Source organism: Strigops habroptila, chromosome 5, assembly GCF_004027225.2.
Source record: "Strigops habroptila isolate Jane chromosome 5, bStrHab1.2.pri, whole genome shotgun sequence".
Taxonomy (NCBI): Eukaryota; Metazoa; Chordata; class Aves; order Psittaciformes; family Psittacidae; genus Strigops; species Strigops habroptila.
Window position 1 is genome coordinate 52,870,397 of NC_044281.2, and position 27,834 is coordinate 52,898,230.

The 27,834-nt window shown below is 47.5% G+C and overlaps 1 protein-coding gene across 1 annotated transcript; it reads left to right on the top strand.

Moving 5' to 3' along the window:
- The first annotated feature begins 915 nt into the window (after positions 1-915).
- Positions 916-24,731, top strand: MUC13 (mucin 13, cell surface associated). The gene is made up of 23 exons (XM_030488085.1): positions 916-1,165; positions 1,354-1,407; positions 2,055-2,108; positions 3,001-3,054; positions 3,702-3,755; positions 4,648-4,701; positions 5,349-5,402; positions 6,295-6,348; positions 6,996-7,049; positions 7,942-7,995; positions 8,643-8,696; positions 9,589-9,642; positions 10,290-10,343; positions 11,873-11,995; positions 12,926-13,032; positions 14,670-14,728; positions 15,312-15,460; positions 16,745-16,870; positions 18,907-18,952; positions 19,886-19,923; positions 21,347-21,434; positions 22,523-22,730; positions 23,994-24,731. Exons 1-23 carry the CDS (start codon positions 916-918, stop codon positions 24,042-24,044), a joined length of 1,893 nt encoding a protein of 630 aa, XP_030343945.1. The 3' UTR covers positions 24,045-24,731.
- Positions 24,732-27,834: the final 3,103 nt, after the last annotated feature.

Here is a 27,834-nt window from a genome sequence, read left to right on the forward strand (position 1 = left end):
GCATTCGGAAGGCGAAGGGAGCTTTTCTGCATGGAGATATGCACATACCGGAAAGACAGCAGGACAAAATCACCCAGAGAAGAGAGGGAGAAAGACTAATAAACTGCATTAGGTAGGAATGAAACATGTGCCAGGGCATGGAAAGAAGGCTGTGAGGTAAAAAAAATGACACTAAAGAGGTATGGGGCCTAGGCACCAACCAAAGCCACAGTAATGTTGTCAAGGGCTTTGGCAGCTAAACCCCACTCAGCTACCCCACTTTCCAGCTCAGAGATTCTGCTCCATATGCAGTTACCCCTGAGTTTTCCAACGAAAACCAATGATATCTGTTGGAACAACTCTGTTGTTAGCCCAGAGTTTTGCAAAATGAAAAAATCAGTGCTCCCATCTCCTTTTCTCTTCATCAGGAAACACCAACACAATGGATGAGACAACGCTATCACCAACCCTAGAAAGCGATGGTAAGGAGCAAAAGCGCTCAGTCAGCCCCTTCCAAGGCCGGATGGGAGTGACCCAGTCCCCGGGAGCTCTACAGTCCCCTCAGACAGGGACACTTTCCCCTGACTGGGTTTCCCCGTGTTCCTCTCCCAGGGGAGGCAAAGGTGCCCGGATCAAGGCTGCGAATCCTCCCCCGTTGTTCCTCTTTCCCCACTGGCCTTTGCTGCCAGGAGAAAGCGTTGGGGAGCATTTGAAGAGGCTGCTCCTTTCCTGCCTTGTGCCTTTGCCTCATGCACCAGTCCCGGGTGCAAGAGGCACCTGCAGAGGTGCCCAGGGCGAGTCTGAGACTGGTCCTTGCAGGGAGTTGCTCCTGGGGCTTGTTGGAGCATGGGAATGGAGGAAAACACCAGCATGAGGCTGAGTGTGAGGAACAGCTTCCTCTTTTTTCGCCCAAATGGTCCTGGGGAGAAGGCCACCATGGGGGAGCCTCTGGATGCTCTGCTGGATACACGCAGCCTGATGGCACCACTCGACCTGCTCTGGCAGGCGGTCCTGGCTATGGGCTGCAACTTGGACCAGGTGAAGTTAGCTCTCCTGCAGGTAGACATGCGTGTGCAGATGGCTGAGACAGCTGTGGCGAGCAAGTGCAGCAGAGCTGGGGCAATACACTGCCTGTGTGGGGAAGTGCTCAAACCCTGGGATCTGGGGGAGAAGGGACTCCAGACAGGTCAGCCTACAGGCATTACGGCCACGGAGAAGTCAAAGGCAGGACAAGGCTGCCCAGCACTTTGGCAGCTCAGCCCCACACAGCTCCCCCACTTCCCGGCTCAGAGTTTGTGCTGCACACACAGTTACCCCAGAGTTTTCCAATGTAAAACACTCATCAGTGCTCCCATCTCCTTTTCTCTTCATCAGGAAGCACCAATACAATCCCTGAGACAGCGCCACCAGCGACCCCAGGAAGTGATGGTAAGGAGCAAAAGTGCTCAGTCAGCCCCTTCAGCCCCCGAGTTCCTCTCCCAGGGGAGACAAAGGTGCCCGGATCAAGGCTGCGAATCCTCCCCCGTTGTTCCTCTTTCCCCACTGGCCTTTGCTGCCAGGAGAAAGTGTTGGGGAGCATTTGAAGAGGCTGCTCCTTTCCTGCCTTGTGCCTTTGCCTCACGCACCAGTCCTGGGTGAAAGAGCCTCCTGCAGGCGAGGTGTGCAGAGCAAGCCCGGGACTGGTCCTTGCAGGGAATTGTTCCCGGGGCTTACTGAAGCATGGGCATGGCGGTAGCTGGGGAAAACACCAGCATGAGGCTCGGTGTGAGGGGCCGTGTCAGGGGACGACGGAGCTTCCCCTGCCAGGGGTGCTCCATACCTGGCCAAGCCGCCTGTCCCAGCATGGTGCTGGGTGCCCCAGGCACGTGGGTCGTACCTCCTGTTGGGTCACCCGGAGGAGGGGAAGCCTTCCCGCAGCTGCCCTCAGCTTGTCCTCCACAGCGGGCTTGGACGAGCACGTGCCTCCTGCTAGCACCCCAGTTTCCCATCGTGCCTGCTGCTGTCCCCAAAGTTAACCCAGAGTTTCCCAAGACAAAACGCTAATCAGTGCTCCCATCTCCTTTTCTCTTCATCAGGAAACACCAACACAATGGATGAGACAACGCTATCACCAACCCTAGAAAGCGATGGTAAGGAGCAAAAGCGCTCAGTCAGCCCCTTCCAAGGCCGGATGGGAGTGACCCAGTCCCCGGGAGCTCTACAGTCCCCTCAGACAGGGACACTTTCCCCTGACTGGGTTTCCCCGTGTTCCTCTCCCAGGGGAGGCAAAGGTGCCCGGATCAAGGCTGCGAATCCTCCCCCGTTGTTCCTCTTTCCCCACTGGCCTTTGCTGCCAGGAGAAAGCGTTGGGGAGCATTTGAAGAGGCTGCTCCTTTCCTGCCTTGTGCCTTTGCCTCATGCACCAGTCCCGGGTGCAAGAGGCACCTGCAGAGGTGCCCAGGGCGAGTCTGAGACTGGTCCTTGCAGGGAGTTGCTCCTGGGGCTTGTTGGAGCATGGGAATGGAGGAAAACACCAGCATGAGGCTGAGTGTGAGGAACAGCTTCCTCTTTTTTCGCCCAAATGGTCCTGGGGAGAAGGCCACCATGGGGGAGCCTCTGGATGCTCTGCTGGATACACGCAGCCTGATGGCACCACTCGACCTGCTCTGGCAGGCGGTCCTGGCTATGGGCTGCAACTTGGACCAGGTGAAGTTAGCTCTCCTGCAGGTAGACATGCGTGTGCAGATGGCTGAGACAGCTGTGGCGAGCAAGTGCAGCAGAGCTGGGGCAATACACTGCCTGTGTGGGGAAGTGCTCAAACCCTGGGATCTGGGGGAGAAGGGACTCCAGACAGGTCAGCCTACAGGCATTACGGCCACGGAGAAGTCAAAGGCAGGACAAGGCTGCCCAGCACTTTGGCAGCTCAGCCCCACACAGCTCCCCCACTTCCCGGCTCAGAGTTTGTGCTGCACACACAGTTACCCCAGAGTTTTCCAATGTAAAACACTCATCAGTGCTCCCATCTCCTTTTCTCTTCATCAGGAAGCACCAATACAATCCCTGAGACAGCGCCACCAGCGACCCCAGGAAGTGATGGTAAGGAGCAAAAGCGCTCAGTCAGCCCCTTCAGCCCCCGAGTTCCTCTCCCAGGGGAGACAAAGGTGCCCGGATCAAGGCTGCGAATCCTCCCCCGTTGTTCCTCTTTCCCCACTGGCCTTTGCTGCCAGGAGAAAGTGTTGGGGAGCATTTGAAGAGGCTGCTCCTTTCCTGCCTTGTGCCTTTGCCTCACGCACCAGTCCTGGGTGAAAGAGCCTCCTGCAGGCGAGGTGTGCAGAGCAAGCCCGGGACTGGTCCTTGCAGGGAATTGTTCCCGGGGCTTACTGAAGCATGGGCATGGCGGTAGCTGGGGAAAACACCAGCATGAGGCTCGGTGTGAGGGGCCGTGTCAGGGGACGACGGAGCTTCCCCTGCCAGGGGTGCTCCATACCTGGCCAAGCCGCCTGTCCCAGCATGGTGCTGGGTGCCCCAGGCACGTGGGTCGTACCTCCTGTTGGGTCACCCGGAGGAGGGGAAGCCTTCCCGCAGCTGCCCTCAGCTTGTCCTCCACAGCGGGCTTGGACGAGCACGTGCCTCCTGCTAGCACCCCAGTTTCCCATCGTGCCTGCTGCTGTCCCCAAAGTTAACCCAGAGTTTCCCAAGACAAAACGCTAATCAGTGCTCCCATCTCCTTTTCTCTTCATCAGGAAACACCAACACAATGGATGAGACAACGCTATCACCAACCCTAGAAAGCGATGGTAAGGAGCAAAAGCGCTCAGTCAGCCCCTTCCAAGGCCGGATGGGAGTGACCCAGTCCCCGGGAGCTCTACAGTCCCCTCAGACAGGGACACTTTCCCCTGACTGGGTTTCCCCGTGTTCCTCTCCCAGGGGAGGCAAAGGTGCCCGGATCAAGGCTGCGAATCCTCCCCCGTTGTTCCTCTTTCCCCACTGGCCTTTGCTGCCAGGAGAAAGCGTTGGGGAGCATTTGAAGAGGCTGCTCCTTTCCTGCCTTGTGCCTTTGCCTCATGCACCAGTCCCGGGTGCAAGAGGCACCTGCAGAGGTGCCCAGGGCGAGTCTGAGACTGGTCCTTGCAGGGAGTTGCTCCTGGGGCTTGTTGGAGCATGGGAATGGAGGAAAACACCAGCATGAGGCTGAGTGTGAGGAACAGCTTCCTCTTTTTTCGCCCAAATGGTCCTGGGGAGAAGGCCACCATGGGGGAGCCTCTGGATGCTCTGCTGGATACACGCAGCCTGATGGCACCACTCGACCTGCTCTGGCAGGCGGTCCTGGCTATGGGCTGCAACTTGGACCAGGTGAAGTTAGCTCTCCTGCAGGTAGACATGCGTGTGCAGATGGCTGAGACAGCTGTGGCGAGCAAGTGCAGCAGAGCTGGGGCAATACACTGCCTGTGTGGGGAAGTGCTCAAACCCTGGGATCTGGGGGAGAAGGGACTCCAGACAGGTCAGCCTACAGGCATTACGGCCACGGAGAAGTCAAAGGCAGGACAAGGCTGCCCAGCACTTTGGCAGCTCAGCCCCACACAGCTCCCCCACTTCCCGGCTCAGAGTTTGTGCTGCACACACAGTTACCCCAGAGTTTTCCAATGTAAAACACTCATCAGTGCTCCCATCTCCTTTTCTCTTCATCAGGAAGCACCAATACAATCCCTGAGACAGCGCCACCAGCGACCCCAGGAAGTGATGGTAAGGAGCAAAAGCGCTCAGTCAGCCCCTTCAGCCCCCGAGTTCCTCTCCCAGGGGAGACAAAGGTGCCCGGATCAAGGCTGCGAATCCTCCCCCGTTGTTCCTCTTTCCCCACTGGCCTTTGCTGCCAGGAGAAAGTGTTGGGGAGCATTTGAAGAGGCTGCTCCTTTCCTGCCTTGTGCCTTTGCCTCACGCACCAGTCCTGGGTGAAAGAGCCTCCTGCAGGCGAGGTGTGCAGAGCAAGCCCGGGACTGGTCCTTGCAGGGAATTGTTCCCGGGGCTTACTGAAGCATGGGCATGGCGGTAGCTGGGGAAAACACCAGCATGAGGCTCGGTGTGAGGGGCCGTGTCAGGGGACGACGGAGCTTCCCCTGCCAGGGGTGCTCCATACCTGGCCAAGCCGCCTGTCCCAGCATGGTGCTGGGTGCCCCAGGCACGTGGGTCGTACCTCCTGTTGGGTCACCCGGAGGAGGGGAAGCCTTCCCGCAGCTGCCCTCAGCTTGTCCTCCACAGCGGGCTTGGACGAGCACGTGCCTCCTGCTAGCACCCCAGTTTCCCATCGTGCCTGCTGCTGTCCCCAAAGTTAACCCAGAGTTTCCCAAGACAAAACGCTAATCAGTGCTCCCATCTCCTTTTCTCTTCATCAGGAAACACCAACACAATGGATGAGACAACGCTATCACCAACCCTAGAAAGCGATGGTAAGGAGCAAAAGCGCTCAGTCAGCCCCTTCCAAGGCCGGATGGGAGTGACCCAGTCCCCGGGAGCTCTACAGTCCCCTCAGACAGGGACACTTTCCCCTGACTGGGTTTCCCCGTGTTCCTCTCCCAGGGGAGGCAAAGGTGCCCGGATCAAGGCTGCGAATCCTCCCCCGTTGTTCCTCTTTCCCCACTGGCCTTTGCTGCCAGGAGAAAGCGTTGGGGAGCATTTGAAGAGGCTGCTCCTTTCCTGCCTTGTGCCTTTGCCTCATGCACCAGTCCCGGGTGCAAGAGGCACCTGCAGAGGTGCCCAGGGCGAGTCTGAGACTGGTCCTTGCAGGGAGTTGCTCCTGGGGCTTGTTGGAGCATGGGAATGGAGGAAAACACCAGCATGAGGCTGAGTGTGAGGAACAGCTTCCTCTTTTTTCGCCCAAATGGTCCTGGGGAGAAGGCCACCATGGGGGAGCCTCTGGATGCTCTGCTGGATACACGCAGCCTGATGGCACCACTCGACCTGCTCTGGCAGGCGGTCCTGGCTATGGGCTGCAACTTGGACCAGGTGAAGTTAGCTCTCCTGCAGGTAGACATGCGTGTGCAGATGGCTGAGACAGCTGTGGCGAGCAAGTGCAGCAGAGCTGGGGCAATACACTGCCTGTGTGGGGAAGTGCTCAAACCCTGGGATCTGGGGGAGAAGGGACTCCAGACAGGTCAGCCTACAGGCATTACGGCCACGGAGAAGTCAAAGGCAGGACAAGGCTGCCCAGCACTTTGGCAGCTCAGCCCCACACAGCTCCCCCACTTCCCGGCTCAGAGTTTGTGCTGCACACACAGTTACCCCAGAGTTTTCCAATGTAAAACACTCATCAGTGCTCCCATCTCCTTTTCTCTTCATCAGGAAGCACCAATACAATCCCTGAGACAGCGCCACCAGCGACCCCAGGAAGTGATGGTAAGGAGCAAAAGCGCTCAGTCAGCCCCTTCAGCCCCCGAGTTCCTCTCCCAGGGGAGACAAAGGTGCCCGGATCAAGGCTGCGAATCCTCCCCCGTTGTTCCTCTTTCCCCACTGGCCTTTGCTGCCAGGAGAAAGTGTTGGGGAGCATTTGAAGAGGCTGCTCCTTTCCTGCCTTGTGCCTTTGCCTCACGCACCAGTCCTGGGTGAAAGAGCCTCCTGCAGGCGAGGTGTGCAGAGCAAGCCCGGGACTGGTCCTTGCAGGGAATTGTTCCCGGGGCTTACTGAAGCATGGGCATGGCGGTAGCTGGGGAAAACACCAGCATGAGGCTCGGTGTGAGGGGCCGTGTCAGGGGACGACGGAGCTTCCCCTGCCAGGGGTGCTCCATACCTGGCCAAGCCGCCTGTCCCAGCATGGTGCTGGGTGCCCCAGGCACGTGGGTCGTACCTCCTGTTGGGTCACCCGGAGGAGGGGAAGCCTTCCCGCAGCTGCCCTCAGCTTGTCCTCCACAGCGGGCTTGGACGAGCACGTGCCTCCTGCTAGCACCCCAGTTTCCCATCGTGCCTGCTGCTGTCCCCAAAGTTAACCCAGAGTTTCCCAAGACAAAACGCTAATCAGTGCTCCCATCTCCTTTTCTCTTCATCAGGAAACACCAACACAATGGATGAGACAACGCTATCACCAACCCTAGAAAGCGATGGTAAGGAGCAAAAGCGCTCAGTCAGCCCCTTCCAAGGCCGGATGGGAGTGACCCAGTCCCCGGGAGCTCTACAGTCCCCTCAGACAGGGACACTTTCCCCTGACTGGGTTTCCCCGTGTTCCTCTCCCAGGGGAGGCAAAGGTGCCCGGATCAAGGCTGCGAATCCTCCCCCGTTGTTCCTCTTTCCCCACTGGCCTTTGCTGCCAGGAGAAAGCGTTGGGGAGCATTTGAAGAGGCTGCTCCTTTCCTGCCTTGTGCCTTTGCCTCATGCACCAGTCCCGGGTGCAAGAGGCACCTGCAGAGGTGCCCAGGGCGAGTCTGAGACTGGTCCTTGCAGGGAGTTGCTCCTGGGGCTTGTTGGAGCATGGGAATGGAGGAAAACACCAGCATGAGGCTGAGTGTGAGGAACAGCTTCCTCTTTTTTCGCCCAAATGGTCCTGGGGAGAAGGCCACCATGGGGGAGCCTCTGGATGCTCTGCTGGATACACGCAGCCTGATGGCACCACTCGACCTGCTCTGGCAGGCGGTCCTGGCTATGGGCTGCAACTTGGACCAGGTGAAGTTAGCTCTCCTGCAGGTAGACATGCGTGTGCAGATGGCTGAGACAGCTGTGGCGAGCAAGTGCAGCAGAGCTGGGGCAATACACTGCCTGTGTGGGGAAGTGCTCAAACCCTGGGATCTGGGGGAGAAGGGACTCCAGACAGGTCAGCCTACAGGCATTACGGCCACGGAGAAGTCAAAGGCAGGACAAGGCTGCCCAGCACTTTGGCAGCTCAGCCCCACACAGCTCCCCCACTTCCCGGCTCAGAGTTTGTGCTGCACACACAGTTACCCCAGAGTTTTCCAATGTAAAACACTCATCAGTGCTCCCATCTCCTTTTCTCTTCATCAGGAAGCACCAATACAATCCCTGAGACAGCGCCACCAGCGACCCCAGGAAGTGATGGTAAGGAGCAAAAGCGCTCAGTCAGCCCCTTCAGCCCCCGAGTTCCTCTCCCAGGGGAGACAAAGGTGCCCGGATCAAGGCTGCGAATCCTCCCCCGTTGTTCCTCTTTCCCCACTGGCCTTTGCTGCCAGGAGAAAGTGTTGGGGAGCATTTGAAGAGGCTGCTCCTTTCCTGCCTTGTGCCTTTGCCTCACGCACCAGTCCTGGGTGAAAGAGCCTCCTGCAGGCGAGGTGTGCAGAGCAAGCCCGGGACTGGTCCTTGCAGGGAATTGTTCCCGGGGCTTACTGAAGCATGGGCATGGCGGTAGCTGGGGAAAACACCAGCATGAGGCTCGGTGTGAGGGGCCGTGTCAGGGGACGACGGAGCTTCCCCTGCCAGGGGTGCTCCATACCTGGCCAAGCCGCCTGTCCCAGCATGGTGCTGGGTGCCCCAGGCACGTGGGTCGTACCTCCTGTTGGGTCACCCGGAGGAGGGGAAGCCTTCCCGCAGCTGCCCTCAGCTTGTCCTCCACAGCGGGCTTGGACGAGCACGTGCCTCCTGCTAGCACCCCAGTTTCCCATCGTGCCTGCTGCTGTCCCCAAAGTTAACCCAGAGTTTCCCAAGACAAAACGCTAATCAGTGCTCCCATCTCCTTTTCTCTTCATCAGGAAACACCAACACAATGGATGAGACAACGCTATCACCAACCCTAGAAAGCGATGGTAAGGAGCAAAAGCGCTCAGTCAGCCCCTTCCAAGGCCGGATGGGAGTGACCCAGTCCCCGGGAGCTCTACAGTCCCCTCAGACAGGGACACTTTCCCCTGACTGGGTTTCCCCGTGTTCCTCTCCCAGGGGAGGCAAAGGTGCCCGGATCAAGGCTGCGAATCCTCCCCCGTTGTTCCTCTTTCCCCACTGGCCTTTGCTGCCAGGAGAAAGCGTTGGGGAGCATTTGAAGAGGCTGCTCCTTTCCTGCCTTGTGCCTTTGCCTCATGCACCAGTCCCGGGTGCAAGAGGCACCTGCAGAGGTGCCCAGGGCGAGTCTGAGACTGGTCCTTGCAGGGAGTTGCTCCTGGGGCTTGTTGGAGCATGGGAATGGAGGAAAACACCAGCATGAGGCTGAGTGTGAGGAACAGCTTCCTCTTTTTTCGCCCAAATGGTCCTGGGGAGAAGGCCACCATGGGGGAGCCTCTGGATGCTCTGCTGGATACACGCAGCCTGATGGCACCACTCGACCTGCTCTGGCAGGCGGTCCTGGCTATGGGCTGCAACTTGGACCAGGTGAAGTTAGCTCTCCTGCAGGTAGACATGCGTGTGCAGATGGCTGAGACAGCTGTGGCGAGCAAGTGCAGCAGAGCTGGGGCAATACACTGCCTGTGTGGGGAAGTGCTCAAACCCTGGGATCTGGGGGAGAAGGGACTCCAGACAGGTCAGCCTACAGGCATTACGGCCACGGAGAAGTCAAAGGCAGGACAAGGCTGCCCAGCACTTTGGCAGCTCAGCCCCACACAGCTCCCCCACTTCCCGGCTCAGAGTTTGTGCTGCACACACAGTTACCCCAGAGTTTTCCAATGTAAAACACTCATCAGTGCTCCCATCTCCTTTTCTCTTCATCAGGAAGCACCAATACAATCCCTGAGACAGCGCCACCAGCGACCCCAGGAAGTGATGGTAAGGAGCAAAAGCGCTCAGTCAGCCCCTTCAGCCCCCGAGTTCCTCTCCCAGGGGAGACAAAGGTGCCCGGATCAAGGCTGCGAATCCTCCCCCGTTGTTCCTCTTTCCCCACTGGCCTTTGCTGCCAGGAGAAAGTGTTGGGGAGCATTTGAAGAGGCTGCTCCTTTCCTGCCTTGTGCCTTTGCCTCACGCACCAGTCCTGGGTGAAAGAGCCTCCTGCAGGCGAGGTGTGCAGAGCAAGCCCGGGACTGGTCCTTGCAGGGAATTGTTCCCGGGGCTTACTGAAGCATGGGCATGGCGGTAGCTGGGGAAAACACCAGCATGAGGCTCGGTGTGAGGGGCCGTGTCAGGGGACGACGGAGCTTCCCCTGCCAGGGGTGCTCCATACCTGGCCAAGCCGCCTGTCCCAGCATGGTGCTGGGTGCCCCAGGCACGTGGGTCGTACCTCCTGTTGGGTCACCCGGAGGAGGGGAAGCCTTCCCGCAGCTGCCCTCAGCTTGTCCTCCACAGCGGGCTTGGACGAGCACGTGCCTCCTGCTAGCACCCCAGTTTCCCATCGTGCCTGCTGCTGTCCCCAAAGTTAACCCAGAGTTTCCCAAGACAAAACGCTAATCAGTGCTCCCATCTCCTTTTCTCTTCATCAGGAAACACCAACACAATGGATGAGACAACGCTATCACCAACCCTAGAAAGCGATGGTAAGGAGCAAAAGCGCTCAGTCAGCCCCTTCCAAGGCCGGATGGGAGTGACCCAGTCCCAGGGAGTAATATAATCTGTACAGGATTGGGATAAATTTTAATTATTTTTTAACTAATGATTTATGTATACTTCTGAAATACCTAGTTTAAAATCTTTACATAGTATGTAATTTATTAGAAATAGTATAATGTATTTTATCAAGGAGTGTCTTGTATGAAAAATAAGTTTAAATATCTGTGGTTGTTCTAATGTTCTTCTGCTTGTTAAATCTCCTTCTGGTGTATTTGCTAACTCATCTTTATAAGAGTTTTCTGTTTCTTATTGCTGTGCATGTTTCTAGGCTAGGCTCTCTCAGTTTAATTTTCAAGGAAGGATTGACTGGACCTTTTCCTGTAGTGTTACTAATCTTCTAAGTCTTTAAGAGGACCTGGTTTGACTCAGGACAGAGGCGTGAGCTACAGGTTGCTCCACATACAGTTAAGATGCTGCGAGGGTTAAAACAAGAACCTTGCCCTAGTCTTGGGTAGCAATGACTAACTTGGCATTGGGGGAGAAGGAGAGATGTGTGGAGCCTGTGGAACTTTCAGACAAAGAAAATTTGCAGGGAGAGGGCAAATCAGGTGGAGAGAGAGGTTGCCAGAGAAGAGAGATCATAGGCAGACATGCAGGGTAAATCACTCTGAGCAACAGGTTTCAGGAAATGAGGGCAAGGCACTGACTCGAGTGCAGGGCAAGGGAGAAGTGGGTCCGGGAACGGTTTGGAGGCATCATACCATGCTGTGTCCAATGGCTTCAGTGTAACAAGACACTAACACGGCTGACATACTATTTCCCCCTTTCCAGTAATGAACCCAACATCATCTTCAACAATAACGCCAGCAAGTAAGTAGAAGGCAGCAATCAGCACAAATCTGTGAAGTTTAACTGCTGAAGAAGTATGGTAACGTGGCCAGTCAATATAATTTGTCATATGATGACAGTTATAAGCTCTGCAACAAATTTCTTAGCAGCATACTCTGATATCTATTTAGGTATGTATACTATGATGATTAACTTGGGAGCTTTCATTTTATTAATGTGTCTGCAGGCAAGGACCCTACCATGACACTGTATTTTAATAAGGCAAATGCATACCGGTGCAGGATTAAAGACAGACACACGCTATTGTAGTCTGCCTTTTTCTCTTAGTCACTGATTTTGGCAACCCTTGATATACTTTTTTGGGGGTTTAGTAGTATTAAGTAGAGTTAAATGGTGAATGCTTAGTATGACAGATAACAAATTTCAGCCTTACTCTATGTCCTCACGGTGACATCCTGATGGACTGTGTATGGAAAATGGTTACTAATCAGACATCAAACACGCAAAACATAGCCATGTGCTCTTTAATTGCACCTATACTTTACAAAACATTCCTGGTAGTTTCCTTTAGTAGAAGTAGATATGAACTATTTCCTCCATGATCTACTCTGTATATGAACTGGCTATTACAATTTCATAGAAACCCTTACATTTTTCATCTTTGTAGCAAGGGACTTCTGCAACCCAGACCCTTGTGGAAAAAAACTGGCTAGATGTGTGGCTTTATATAGCACTTTTACCTGCAGCTGCCCATATGGATTCTACTATAGCAATGAGAATTGTCATGCAGGTGAGTTGCAAAAGGGCAATCTATATTTTTATTTACTTCACAGATAAATGCTCAGGTGAATTTTATTTCCCATATGCCTTGTTCTCATGTTATAATTGAAAACATAATCAGTCTGGGAAAGTGACTGCTGAATGACGCCTTGCTTTGCAGACAGCCACTGCTACAATGACCTAGATTGTTATCTCACAAAACAGTAAGAGCCAAAGAGGTTAATGTGCTAAGAAAAGAAGGCAAGTTCTCTGTCAGGAGTGCTGGAGATTAAAATGAGTGAAAAGCAGGGGAAAATGCAAGTGTAAACCTGACATCAATATTAATGGCTAGGATTTAAAAATACCCAAACCAATGAAGACTTCTGAATAACCGGCTTGATTTTCCCTATTGCTAAACACTCATCACAGCCTTGTTGAAATGCATCTCTGCTCTGAGATGCTGCTGAAGGCCAAGTGTGTGAGCAAATAGAGCTTCTTATTTAAGTGCCAGCAAGCAGGATTCTCACAGTGACTTGTGAGCCTAAAGAAGCAGATAGACACTGAATTGCTTTCTCAGATATGGTGAACTACATTAGCTGCTTAGTGGCTGCAAATTTGGAGTTCTTGATATGGATATTTTCTCACTAGATGCTATAACACTTCAGACTGAGACTCTTGTTAGCTTCAGGCCATGTTTACAGTTTAACATTATTCATAGTCTGGCCAGTCTGGCTGAGCACAGGATCCTCCCTGCTTCCCAGGTAGTCAGAGTATATCCCCCATTGTGGCTGAAATGATTGAGCAAACATTTGTCCCCTACTAATTCCTGCAGTATGGGAAAGATAGCACTGATTGATTTCTGCATTGTATTTCCCCATGTCTGACGACTGGAGAACTCTAAGGTGAACCCAACTTACTTGAATGCTTTGTAATTAATTAATATTCTCTGTTCTCATTCCAGGGAAAATATACCCAGGGGTCGCTACACTGAGTGAATCTTACAGTAGCAGTGTTCACATTGTAAATTCTCCGGAATACGAACAGATGTTGAAAAATGTAACAACGTGGGTGAGTAATGATTTTTGGGGATTTTTTCTGTGTATGTAATCCATCCTGAATGTCATGCATATAGAGGGGATACACGCTGCCTTTAGCGTGGAGCCTAGAATTTCTCACTTGAGAAATCTATTTCTTTCAAAGAATACTTCACGCTAGCTTAGACCTATTCATAACAGACTTGAATTTTGCCCTCAGATGAGTACATGCATGGCTTTTGATGAAATGAAGATACCTGAAATAAGTAGTATCTGCATTTTAAGTGCCACTTCTATTCTGGGAAGTTCTCACATAAATAGTTCTCTATCTTTCACCATTCCCTCTCCAGAAACTACAGGGCTGAGCAAAGTTTTCCAGTGCATTTAGCTTCTGATCTCAACTGTTTGCTGAGAGTTCAGTAATACTCAGTGGTATGAGTAAAAATGAGCTGCTTTTTTTTTTTTTTTTTTTTTAAAGAGGGCTATTGTTTCCACATGCACAGACTTTTCAGAATGGCTGTCCAGCTGTGTCTAAATACCTAAATAATAAGCCTTTTCCATAAGCATACCAGTATTAGAATTTTCATGCTATTAGTCAAATGGATATTAAAAGTTTTGAGCATTCTATTGTTATAGATGAAATCTGGTAATGGATTTCCTGGATAAATTTATACTGCCACGTTGAAACAAATAGATATATTTATGTCACTTTCTTGAAGTAAGAAAGAAGAGGTATGCAACTCTACCAGACAGCTGATCAAAAAATATTCACCAAATATTAATCAGAATTCATAAAAAATGGTTATCAAATTCTTCATGTTATTCTATTGCTTGCTCTGAATGTTTTATCAGAAAGCAACCAAAAATTGTCCCTCCAGATTGTTAAAAAAAATTTTCATCAGCTTTTTTGTCCAAAATTTTTTCATGACATTGCTACAGAAGCGCATTATCTGCAGCGCGAGAATAGATATGTAATAGTATGCAAAAGTGAAAATAGCATAAGAAAGAATTTTTTATTTTGTTAAAAAGAAGGAGAGTTTATCTTTCATTTCAGTTGGCTTAAACATCTTACCATTTTCTCACTGTGCCTTCTGCTTGTGTGGCAGTTGGAGGCAGCTGCCACACAAGTTGTTGGACCAGTTGTTCCCTGCCTCACACAGGATGAGGTAGAACAGTGACTTTTCTACAGACCCTATCCAACTCCCAAAGCTTTCATCATGCTGTGCTTCTCCCCTGGTCGTGATAAACCCCTGATGATCCCACTTCACTACATCTTAGGGACGCATGCTGTCTGTAAGGATGTCTGCTTATCCCTCTTCCCTTTACTTATTTGAAGGTTAGTATCACAGAGATATCCTTCTAAGCAATGAGTCTGCAAGGAAGTATCTGTAGCTGTCCAGCCAGTCAACTCTAATGCACTGCCTGACATCCATTCAACTCATGTTTCTTCATCCCTCCACTGCTCTCCCATATTTCCTGTTCTGCACCACCACCCCACCACACCTTTTCTGCAATACTTTGCACAGTGAATGTTACAGATCAGCTTGCTTTATTTGTAATGGCAGTATCATGTTCTGGATTAAAACTTTACATCTGAAGCCTAAGTGGTTTATGTGATTTTGATCTCTGTTTCTGTTTTAACTCCAATTCATTTATTGTTTTTATTTATAGTTTAAGAATGCCTTCAAAGGTTTAGAAGGCTTTGCAGAGACTGTCATCACGAAAATTCAGTAAGTTTGCCAGTTTGTTTTTAGCACAATACATGTTTCTTACGCAGCCTATTTTAATCTGTTTCCTATGGAGTGCCCAGTTCAAGAAAGAATATGAGATGAGTTCAGTTCAGTATGCCTCCTGTTCTTTTCGTAGTTTTAAAGTTTCTGGGACACTGGCCCCATTTTTATCTCATGGATTTCCAATATGTCTGTGAAGTAGGGTTGCTGAGACAGCTCCACAGGGGACGTTCCACTTTTAGCACACCGTAGGATATAGCACTGTTCTATAACTAGCATTCCTTGTGATATCTAACATGTCTCTGCAATTGTGGCAGTTAAGTGAGGTTCCTATGAGCAGGCCCAACTTGGAGTCCCAGTTTAATTGAAGAAACATCCTCATTGTAGAAGGCTGTTTTACTTCATTCTGCATTTGATGCTCTCCAGCTGAACCCAATCCAGCTAGCATCTGGCTACATTTTGGGATGAAAAATGCTAGGGGAGAGAAGGAGGTTTGGCAGAACTCTGCTCTTGTCTTTGCATGTAGCTTGCTATCCATATTGATTATATAAGACTTTAAAATGGTGCTATCTGTACTTTTCAGACGCATTCAGGAAGAAAGCAGAGCTTCTTCTCCAGTGAGTGTAACAGTGACAAACCTGTTTATGGACAACTCAAATGTAACCAATGAAACAGTTAGGACTGCAATAGAACGTGAAATGGAAATATCGACCTATGTCTCTGGTTACACAGGTATGTAATTCCTTACAGTGAAGTAAATAAGTAGAAACAGAGGTTCCTGTCTGCAAAGCTGGTTAGGACATTTCAGTGTGCAACAAAGCTTATCAGGGCATAAGCCTTGTTGGTTTTGAGGAGCTGAATGTTCAATCTTAGGTAATTTTGAAGGCTCAATCATTCAGTGCTGGGCTTTTTTCTCATTAAGGCTTTCTACTTCCTGCATAAAGAAAAGAAAGAAAATACTTATTCCCAAGTGGCATGTTGATTTTAAACCAGTGAGTGTTAAGTGGCTGGATAAAATATATACACATATTGTGCTTCTGAGAATAAGCCAGTATTTTACTGGCAAAATAGGATGAAACTCTCTTTAGACTACTTCTTCCATAATTAACTATGGTAATTGAAGCAAGGCCTCACTGATTAGCTATGGAACTAAGTGATTCATAGGTCTAAACCTGTGAAGTCTCACATAACTAAAAGTGTAATAATTGGAGACTGATTTTCTAAATAAAATATGGGGGTTTTTTCTCTTCTTTTTTTTTAATATGCTCATATTTTGAAATCAGCTTTTGCAAAAGACACAGCTAATAACTAAAGAAGTCCATTTCCTGGCTTATAGCCTGAGTTTGATCTCTAAAGGTGACTGCGTCCACCTTCACCATGACATTTCCTGTGTGCTGATCCTAAACATGCAAGGGATATAGGAAAAAAAAAAAAAAAAGCACCAGGACAATCACATCGCTCCATTGTATGCCACCCACTGAGGTTTGTAAACCATTCCCACCACTGCGACATGGATCTAAATAGCAACATGTTGGGCAAACAGCATACTAATAGTGATCATGAAATGGGCTGCATGCCCATAAACACTCATATCTATGTAGAACTGCGTGGGATATGGACCTCACAGTTTAGTCGTAGAAAAACAAGTGCTGGGGTTTTTCTACAGTTGATTTAAGGTAAGTTGGAAAATCAGAGTTCAGAATATGATCTTACGGGTAGAATTTCCCACTTAGGGGGCTGGGGGATTGGAAGCTTTGGAGGCAGTTGTAGAAGGCTGACAAACAGAAGGTCAGAAGATGTTATGGAAACAGGACTTTAACTTGTAAAGAGCTAGGGAAAAGAACGGGCTGGTCCAAATGCCTGCTATACTGATGTCCCCAAAAAAGGACTTACAAGTTGGTTTTTTTTCAGACTTACTAAGTAATTGGTTTATGATTTACTGCGCAAGTGCACTCCTTTCTGTGAAATTATATTAATAGTGCTCAGGTTTGCTTCCTGACTGTTTCTCTTTTAAAGGGACAACATACTGTGCTGTTTTCAATTGTAATAATGAAACCACAGACTGCAAAGAAGCTGTGTATCCAGAATGCGTATGCAGAAGTGGTTTTACAAAGACAGAATGGGATGAACGCTCTTGTTCAGGTAAGAACCTGGCTACTTTATCTATCCCTGGAAGGCTGTCTTGTTATTCCCTGTCTCAGTCCCTTTTTGAAAAGGGTGCTATACAAATGTGCTGACCTCTAAAAATCAGAGAATTTTTGTCTTATTAAGAAAGCCATAGAAACACATTCTCATGTTTCACTTTAAACACATCCATAATTCTGTTCTAGTAGAATAAAATACTAAAGCCTGATAAAATTATCACTGAAACCAGGGAGTGGGCAACTCATTAAATGCATTCTTAAAATCTTGGTAGGAATCGAAACCTAAATAGGTAAAGGATGGAAAAATGCCCCATCCCTGGCAGTGTTCAAGGTCAGGTTTGGACAGAGCTTTGAGCAACCTGGTCTAGTGGAAGGTGTCCCTGCCCATGGCAGGGGGGTTGGTACTAGATGACCTTTAAGGTCCATTTCAAGCCAAACCATTCTATAAGTTTATGGTTCTATTTAAATTAAATCCTATATTTACAGCCTTCTCTGTCAGGACACATTTTGGGAATAAAATCTAAATGTTACATGGAGGCAGCTGTGCGGACTCACGCAGAGCTGAAAGTCTCATGATGGACTACACAATCTCTTAAAGCTCTGTCCCTTGTTGGTAGTTATAAAATTGATTATCTGTGTTTAGACAGGTTTTTGTGGGAAGAATGATTTATGTGATTTTTAGGAACTGTTAGTTGCGGGGTTTTATTTGCTTGCTTTTTTGAATCTTCTAATGAGTACTCTGATTATATTTCTACAGACCTGAGATGGACCTTATTTTCTTCTCATGAAAACTAAAATTTTCACACTGCAGAAAAAAAGTCCGAAATATAAGATTTTAAGAAAAACAAGAAATGTTGCAAACACTCACAGTTAAATCATGACAGCTGACTACAGTAAAGGCCAGTGAGATGTGACCCACTGTAGGTGTGGCCCATTGTAGGCCTTTGTGGCCCCTAACCTGTCTAAATCTGATCCAGTTTTAGATCAGTTGCAATACAATTCTGTGATGAGATCAAACTGCAGGTCATTGATTGCCTATGGATGGACCTGAGACAGATTTCCATTCTGATGAAGCTGAATGGCTTTAAACAGAGACTGTTTACCTCTAGTTTTGTGCTTTAGTATTTCAGTGTCTGTTCTACACAGGCATAGCCCTAAAAAAACCATCTGGTGCTTTGAAGTGCAACAAAGTTGTGTGTGTTTACAGTGCTATTAAAAAAAAAAGGGGGGGGGGAGGGATTTCTCCAATGTTGATTTTTTGGGGGCTACCTTCAATTCATTCTGTATCTTTTCCCTCTGAAAACACAGGCTGCGATGCAACCTGTTCTTCAGAAAAGAACAAGTACTGTGAAGGAGGAGTGGTTCCAAGATGCAAATGCATGGCTAACTTTAAAATGAAGAATGATACATGTGTACCGTGAGTAGTCAGCTTTTTCTTGTGTTCCCATGTTCTAGGCAAAGATAGGGGAAAAGAACATCTAACATGAGGTCACCCTCAATCTTCAAGAAAGGCGGCGGCTATGTGAATCAGAGAGGTGCCTTAGCAGGTGGACAAATGCCCATGATATCACAAGATAGGGCATTTTAACTGCTCAGCATTAGCTGTTGGTGTGCACTCATAATACCTCAGGGGAAATTCAAGGAGATTCAAGGTCATCTGTGAGTTAGTGAAGAGGATAAGCTACTTTACGCTTATTTTGAGGGTTGCCCACATAAACATAAACTATTCTGTCGTGGTTTAAGCCCAGCTGGCAAATGTTTAATAATTAAAATAAAATAAAATAAAATAAAGTAATGAAAAGGGAGACAACAAAAAGAGAAAGAGAAATAAAACCCAACTAACAACAGTGATACACGATACAGTTGCTCACCACCCACTGGGCCATGCTCAGCCTGTCCCTGAGCAATGATCGGCACCTCCAGCCAACTCCCCCCAGTTTATATACTCAGCATGATGTGCTGTGGTATGGAATACCTCTTGGGCTAGTTTGGGTCTGGTGTCCTGGCTGTGCTCCCTCCTGGTTTCTTGTGCAGCTCCTCAACGGCAGAACATGAGAGACCGAAGAGTCCTTGACTTAGGGTCAGCATTACTTAGCAACAACTAAAACATCGGTGTGTTATCAACATTATTTTCAGGCTAAAGGCAAAACACAGCACTGCACCAGCTACTGGGAAGAAAATTAACTCTATCCCAGCTGCAATTAGGACATACTCCTTCAGAGTAACTGAGCCATGGGAACTGGTATGCTGAAGCATTTAGTAAGCAACAGGCATTAAGCAACACCTGCTCCAAATCCCTGGGAATTTTCCACTGATATCAGAGGGAGCTCTCTTTCCTGATAACTTTCAGACCTATGTTATTTTGGTTTGGTTTTCTCTCTGCAGGAATTTCTGTCAGCTCAGGATCAGAACAGAGCAGTGTGGTTTGCTGGTGAAGCTGAATAAGTGACTGGTTGTGCTCTGCTCTCATGGATAAGCAGAGGGACCTTACTCCCCATATCCATTAATTCAGCTCTTTCTGTAGTTATTACTGCTATACACTGAATATTTCTTACTGTAAAGTCAATGTATTTTAAATATAAGAAACTAGAATGGGAGGAAGATTAAAAGCTGCCAGTCCTTATAGACTTTGTATTGATGCTTTTGTTAAAGAGAGTGGGAAGCAATTCCAAATGGCTCAGAGATGTAGGGCTTAGTTCTTTGGAGAAATTAGGCCCTTTTAACATTTTTCAGGCTGAGAACCTGAAACTTTGAGTGTGCGGCTCACCAATCATTGTGAAAATCTCAGACTGCTTTACTTTAACAGTGAAATTAAAGAATTTGATATAAAGATAGCATTAAAGAGGAAACCTGTAATGAACACACCTTGTGGAGAAATTGCTGATACAAGGTGGAAATATGCTATTGTTTTGTGATCATAGAATGGTTTGTGTTGTAAGGGACCTTAAAGATCATCTGCTTGATGGTATTATCTTTCTTTTCTTTCCTCTTTTTTCTTTTTTCCCTCATGTAGTTGTCCAGTGGGCTACTCTGGGGATGAGTGCAAGAACAGTAAGTGCAAGAATTTCTAATCTTTAATTATAACATGGAAAAAAACCTGGTAGTGTTTAATCTGCCTGAGGTGTACCTGAGATGAGGGGTGCCACTAGCCTCTATTAGGATTGCAACCATGCTGTATTGATAGCTGGAAAACGTTAGAAAAAAAGCAAGTGAAATTCCACTGTTGCCTGGGAGGAAAAATCCTCTTGAAACTCACCTTCAAACAGACAGTAGCATTTCCTCTAAGACCTCTGCATTAAGACCAGTAGGTTTTAGTCTAACAAACACAGGTTATTTGACAGAGAAACATTTAGTCCTCATCTAAAGACATGCAATGCTGAACTCAGCACCACTAATAGATTTGTTTTTCCTGTAATTAATTGCTCCTTCTATTAAAAAGTCAGTGGATTACTCTCATTTGAAATGTTTCTGCTTTAATATTTAGCCTGTGGTTCTGGTTCTTGCCTGTGCTTTACCTTGCGAGCACTGTGTAGTATCTAGTACTCTATACCAGTAAAGAGACGATGACCCTAACTATGTTATCCCATAATTGTAGCCATCTGAAAAAGCTAACCAGATGGACCTTGCAAAGCTTCTTCCCTTTTCTGAGTCAGTTTTGAAGGTGATTACTTCGACTTCTCCAGTTTCTACTATCATACAGTTTAGGAGAGAGGAGACATTATTCGTGCCTTCTATTATTTGCATGTGCCTAAACTCAGAACATCTACTACAGTCAAAAGCAGGTTGAAAAACAAACAATTATGGTTCTTCAGTTCTCACACCTCCTTTGGCTTTATTTGAGCAAAATGCCTATCCATGTGGCCCTTTGGCATCTCACACTGTTCTGATCTTAAATTTCCCATGTTTAACATACCTGCTTCCACAGCTATGAGATTTTCAAGGGTTTTCTTCTGGTTTTGCTTGGAAGGTTGAAGATTGGTGAATGGTAGTTGTAGTGCAGCACAGTGAATCTTACCAGGTGTAAATGTTTGGAAGGAGAGACTTTTTTTTGTCACATGGAACATATTTTTCTAGTGAAATTTTGGGAATTTTAAGGTCTTTTTCATAAAGCAAATGAAAAAGCAAAATCAGCACAAAATCAACACATTGTGAATTTAAACACAAATTTGGGACATGCTAGTAAGAAACTTCCTGCCTGCCTGCCTGCCTGCCTCCTGCCCGCCTCTTGCCCACCTGCGTGCCTGCCTGCCTGCTTCCCTCCCTCCTTTCCTTCCTTCCCCCCTCCCTCCCTCTCCTCCTCTCTTCATTCCTTTCTCCCTCCTTTCCTCCTTTCCTCCTTCCCTCTCTCCCTTATTTCCTCTACCACCCCATCTCATAGTAAGATGACAGGGAGAAGACTTCATTTTCAATATTTACCATGAGTTTTCAATTGATGTTTCTTGTTTGGTTTGGTGTTTTGTTTTTCTCTTCCCAGATATGGAACTCATTCTTATAATAGTGGGTACAGTGCTTGGAGCCATAATCCTGAGTTTGCTGATAGCAGTCTCTGTTGTTTCAGTAAGGTAAGAGTATTTCTTACGATTGAATAGAAGCTGCCTTGCTGCAAGTTCATAGAGAACTAAGCAGAAATTTAGAGAGGGACGAGGCTGTGAATGTGGTTGCATGCCTAGTTGGGCAGACCAGTTCATTTAAGTCATGTAGCCATTAGAATTTGATTTTGCCTGTGTGTTCTTCCCAGAAGTATTTATTTATTTTCTTGCTGTGAATTCAACTATGAAAGCTTCAGCCAAGTCTTCAAAATATACACCTAACCCACTAATCCTAGTCCTGCCCTAGCCGGTACTGATGTGGCATCTATGTAAGAAAGACCGAAGAAGGATGTTGATATCAGAAGGCTGTGTGGCCCAAATTCAGACCCTCTGCAGCTTTCTCTGCTAGCACTGCAGCTCAAGGCCTGGCATGCCCCATTCAGCTGAATACAGATGACATTTCCAGTCAAGAATCTCTTTAATGCTTGCTATTCCTAGTGTGCTGGCAAATTCTCAATTGCAGTTGCACTTCCTCACTTCCATTCATACAATAAATATAGAAATACTATATGGCATACAATAAATATAGAAATACTCAAGCACTTCCTTAGTGCTGCCCAGGTAAAGATGCCTACAAGACTGCCCATAGCAGTACAGCTTGCCAGCAGGTGCACAAATGTGCATGCAATGTATGGACTTGTGATTACAGACAATTCAAACGCATCATTTGAGTGTCGGGCTTTGGCTGCAGGCGTGAGGGCAACTTTTTTTAACTGGGCCTAAGGAATGCCTCATTTCTTCCTCTGAATAGTCAGTTAGAGCTAGGGGTGGTGAAGGAAACTCCTTCACTTGAGGAACTAGTTGAAAGAGGTCAAAGTCCCCCTCTGTCCCTCCTGGCAGCTTAGCCCCATCTGTGATAAGAGATGCCTGACTTTGTACTCTGTCATTGATAACAAGGGTTTTACAATAGGAATGATAGAAAAATACGTTGCATGTTTCACAACAGGACTGAGCATTCAAATTAAGGTAGGAGTGGGCAACTCAATAAGTTAGATTTACTCAATAAGTAAGGCATACTAAAAGGTCTTGAAACCTCCTTTGTTCTTTCATTTCCTCTGAAGAAACAAACACACGCAAGATCCAGAGCAGAAAAGCCTGCTAAAGTCAGGATATTCGAACTCAAATACCTATGCTGATAGACAGACCACGATGTTCCCCAGAGTCCAGACCACTTCTGGCCACACGAACCCAGTGTATCAGCCAAACAACCCATACGAGAAGCATTCCACGAACAGAAGTCAATTTCCTGAGAGAGATTATGATGATTTGGTAAGTGTTTCACACGGGCCTACAGGAATTGCATTCCTGAACTGTAGCATTGTGGGTTACAGACATGTTTGGAACCTAAACTCCACTCTGTCCCTCCTCTCTTGAACTAGAAGGCCAAAGTGGTACAAAGGCACCCAAACAACTGTAGCTGCAGCTGAAAAAAAAATCCCTTAATACAGAGATCAGCAGTCATGAAGACCTTTCTAAAGCCCTTGAGCCTCAGGAGGAATATGTGAAAAGCAAGGGTTAAAGCAACAGTTTGGCTACCCAGTGGTCTGCTGTGTTGTAGGACATCTGTCTGCATTGACTGAACACATTCTTCAGCACAGGTGCACATTAAGGTCCCTTTGGACCCTAACTATTCTATGATTCTATGCAAGCACCACAGTCTGTTTCAACCTGTGCTTCTTTTAAGCCACTTGTAGTGTCAATAGGTGCTACAGTGGTCCTTCCCAGTTGCAGTCTCATGCAATATTCACAGCCAGCTTAAGTTGGCAGAGGTGCCCAGAGAGGGGGGTGTTCTGCCACCCGCTCTGCCACTGCTGAGTTCACAGCAAGAGCCTCTACAGTTGCTGCAGCATTGCAAGGGGCTAAAGTGCCATGAAAAAGCTAGCACAGATTTTGCACTGATACAGCCTGGGGGAGGCTGTTCAGCAGAGGCATGTCATTAGCTGGACAGTGTCTTCTGAAAACACCTGCCTGTTTTATCCATGAACTCTGCAAGGGAGCTGCAGGGGGAGCAGGGGCTCGAGAAGTGCTATGCTGTGGTATGATTGATTTGCTGGGTTCTACATGTGCCGAGTAAATGGGAAAAACATTGTCCGTTCAAATCTTATTTAAATGACATTTTAACTCCACTTCTATGGTGCAAAAATCTACGCCTGTTTAGTGAAGAAAAACTGTTTAATTGTAACACATTTTTTGCAGAATTGAGGCCTAAACTGTAATAGAAACTACACAGAAACCTGATGTTTAAAAAAACCTCCAGCTTTTAAAAAGCTGCCAATTAAGAGAAGAAAATCATCTATTTAGTCAGTTGATTGATCAGATTCACATGGATTTTGGCATTTCTAACTTTACAAAGGTGTCAGCTTTTCACTGATGAAAATCTGTCTGTTTGGTGTTCCTTGAGTGAGAGCTGGTGTGTCGTAGAGAGAGGGCTATCATGCGCAGTGTGCTACCTGCTGAACTATTCTGAGAAAGGAGCTTTCTGACCCAGAGTTACTCTTTATTTCTTTCTTTTCTTGTCCAAATTCTTTTTAGTATGAAATATCACAGGGACATGAGGGCTTTAGGATGCAGAGCAAATATTAAGCGACCAGAGTGGTAGAAGGATGGATGACCACCACGGCAATTTGTCAGACTAAATCATTTCACAGCCTCTCACCAATGCAGACACTTCAGCAGAAGAGACAACAAAATCCATAGCCCCAGCTTCTCTGAAGATTTTCTAAAGGAAGACCCCTGCTTGAAAGAGATCATGGACAACTCTCTGAAATAAGAGAAAAGTGAAGCAGAGGGTAGGAAGAAGACAATGACTTTCAAAAGAATTAACAATCTCCAATGAACACCAGAATTCTTTCAGGCCAGTAGAATGGCAAGAAAGTGAGTGTAGACAAAATACCAGGGGTTTAACCTTCTGGTTTTCCGTTCTTCTGGAAGATGGTCCAGGCAATATGTGTGATGCTGAAAAATGCCATCACCCTGATCTTTGCTCGTATTCGTGCTCACCCTATTTCAGCTAGAGGCAGCCTGCTTTGGGAAGATCAAAACTGTTCTTCATGAGAACCTAACCTTTTTCTCTATCCTATATCAGATACAGTCTTTTCCCCCTTCTAAACCCCCTAAAATGTCCTATCTGAAAGCATTCTGTTCAGATCTTTGCTGACGTGTTGTGAGAGACAATGATACTTGTCCGATCTTTTACACAGCCTTCCTTCCCAATACAATGACAAAAAACAACATCTTCAGACAAACACTATTGTTATTCATCTTGCACAACCACACTGATTTTACATTCTCAGTTCCTGTGGAAAGTGTTAGCATTTTTTTTCTTTTACACTCTTTGTGTTTTCATTGGATGATTTTAAGTTTGTGGTTTTTTAGTTTTTTTGTTTTGTTTTTTTTAATTTCTTAGACTCTCAGTAAATTTGTCTGTAAAAGAATACACATTTTACCATATTTACTGAGTATGCATTACCCATTGGCTAGCATTAACATTTCTGTGTATATATGTATTGTATATATGCACAAATATCTACATATATTTAAAGGTTAAACTCATTTGCAGCATCACTTAATTCCATGTTATATTTTGTGTTTTGGTTTTTAACTTTTCCTATTAAAACTTTTCGTATTAAACACTATTGTTTCATGGTACCAAGGCTTTCTTTCTGGCGGGCCCTCCGGGCACAGCGGCGCGGCAGAGAGCGCGTGCGCGCGGCGGGGCAGGGGCGGGCGCCGGGTGCGGCCGGGTCGAGGGTCCCGCCACCGCGCCAGGAGCTGCGGCCGCCGGCGGCGCGGGAGGCTTGTTAAATGAAAATCTTGGTGCAAGTGTTCTGGAATAATAGATGCAGTCCTGCTGTATTTTTTATTTTCGCCTGGAGAAGAGAAGGCTGCGTGGTGACCTCATAGCAGCCTTCCAGTATCTGAAGGGGGTCTACAAGGATGCTGGGGAGGGACTCTTCCTTAGGGACTGTAGTGGTAGGACAAGGGGTAATGGGTTCAAACTTCAACAGAGGAAGTTTAGATGAGATATAAGGAAGAAGTTCTTTACAGTGAGGGTGGTGAAGCACTGGAATGGGTTGCCCAGGGAGGTTGTGGATGCTCCATCCCTGGCGGTGTTCAAGGCCAGGTTGGACAGAGCCTTGAGCCACATGGTTTAGGGCAAGCTGTCCCTGCCCATGGCAGGGGGGTTGGAACTAGATGATCTTAAGGTCCTTTCCAACCCTTACGATTCTATGATTCTATGATTCTATGATTCTATTGCTGCCCAGTGGTGTAAGTGGGTTTTTTTTACAACTCCAGAGACTGTTTTATGTTAAAAATTGTGCAGAGTTTAGATGCAAGTGTGCACAGACCAGTTTCATCAGCACCCAGCTTCCACTCAGAGGTTATGATCAGAAATATTGTTAAATAGTAATGAAGTTAAAGTGTTCATTGTTTTAAGGCTGGCACCAGTTTTCCATAATTGCTTTTGATAGGAACTGGGTAGTTAGTGCAACTGGGTCAGCTTTGAAAATGCTGGCCAAGCTGCTCTCTGTGATGGCAGCTTTGTGTATATGGGTCTGTTAATGTCACACAGCTAAAAAGGAAGTGTTTTTCAGCTTAAATGACAAGTTTGGAGGCCAGTGGTAACGAACACTGTGTGTGGCTGAAGAGGTTACCAGGATGTGCATGCAGATGGGTTGTTCCAGTCCTCTTGGTGACCAAAACCAGCTTCCACTCACCAGTTATGCAGTTGAAAACTGAGAACTAACCAGTCTTGATCTTTCTTATGTGGGTTCTCTAGCAAAAGAAGGTAGACACTGCTCTCTCTGAACTGCCTGCAATGAGCAGTAGTTCAGGAGTAGCCTGGTGAGAAAAGGTGCAACTTTATTTCTGTTATTTTCCCGGGTTTTCACTGTTTCTTTCTTCCAGTTGAAAAATGGGTGGGATACAGGCAGAACAAATGGCAAAAAAGTCATGAAGCTCAGTGTAGACTTACTGATTCAGCCAGCTGCTTTTGCTTAGATACCTGCTCCTCCTCTACCTAGTGCGGCAGACTGAAACTCAGGGTTACATGGAGTCTAATAGAGAGATTTTGTCTTTATCAAGAGAAAGCCCACATGTCATGGTCTGTCATCGAAGTAAATTGCCTGGTTCTATCAGCTTAGTGCAGAGGATCCTTAAAATACATGTAACAGTAACCTGCTGCAGAGGCCCATGAAAAGACTACTAAGTGTTATCTCTTATTCTTCTGCAAACCAATAGGGGTTTGAAGTACAGTTGAAAGCTCAACAGTAAATGAAACTTTAATGCAGCGAAACTTTAATGCAGCGAAACTTCATTGAGGATATGATACCTAGATATTTGCTGTCACTGGTAATAAAAGGAGCAAAAATAGTCAGGTGCTTGTGTCATTTAACTGCAGAGGAATTTTCATTACTCTAGCTCAAAGCTAACTTCTGCAACTGCAATCAGTTGTCATCTAGGGTGTGCTCGGGAGGGGCTATCAGATCCTACTGTAACACTATTACTCTGGCATTTCAAAGGCAGCTACAGTTGTTTTATCTGGACTGGAATTCCATGCTGAAAAGGCAAACTCTCAGATATTTCTCTTCTGTTTGGCTATTAGCAACGTGTAATTCTGTTGGGAAATGTGATCATGGAAAATAAGTCTTCGTGGTGTTTTATGACCGCTGCCATTCGGCTCGTGCATTCTTTCAGCTGCCCATCCTTCAAAATCTAGAGAAAGGGGAGCTGAATGCTACCCTCAGTAGCACTTGTCAGTCTGAGAGAGGATATGCCTGCAGGCAGGGCAAGAGGCTTCAGAGAACTGCCAAAACTCGTTTTGCATCCTGAGATCTCCCATCCATCTTCTCCCCAGAGACACAGGATGTCCTGCTGGCTTGTGACCCGCAGAGGAAGTGGGAAGATGGTGCTGCTCTGGTCTGCCACTTACTATTATCCTAGTCCAAAAATTACACCAGAGAGTGTAATTGTTTTGCACATACGCATGAGGATGTACTAAGTAGCACTGACTGAGCTGGGACAGAGCTTTGCATAGTTATAACACATACTTGTATGGATGTATTTGGATTACGTAAGTCCCAAGCCATTGGATACACCTGAGCATACTCAAGTAATGCAAGGTGGCAGAGGAGGGGCATGGTGCTGTGGATGGTGGTGGGATAAGAGCCTGGGTCTGGGCAGCTGCGTTAGAGGAGCTGTGCCACAGTAACATGACAGGATGGTGGAGTAAAGATGGGCTTAATCAGGCCTGCTGGATCTTGTGCTGTTTGTACTGCTTATGCCTGAAATCAGCTCAAAAATGAGACGTAAAACTCTGCAACCGAACACTCCCCGGCAAAGCCCAGCATCCAAACTTGCATGTGAAAGGCAG

What these genes read in the sequence shown, in the direction of transcription:
- MUC13 (XM_030488085.1), top strand. Translation starts at nt 916, where the DNA reads ATGGGGGAGCCTCTGGATGCTCTGCTGGATACACGCAGCCTGATGGCA. An exon ending in CAATGAGAATTGTCATGCAG is followed by an intron (nt 11,996 to 12,925) that starts GTGAGTTGCAAA and finishes TTCTCATTCCAG; the next exon opens with GGAAAATATACCCAGGGGTC. An exon ending in CGAAGAGTCCTTGACTTAGG is followed by an intron (nt 18,953 to 19,885) that starts GTCAGCATTACT and finishes TCCCTCATGTAG; the next exon opens with TTGTCCAGTGGGCTACTCTG.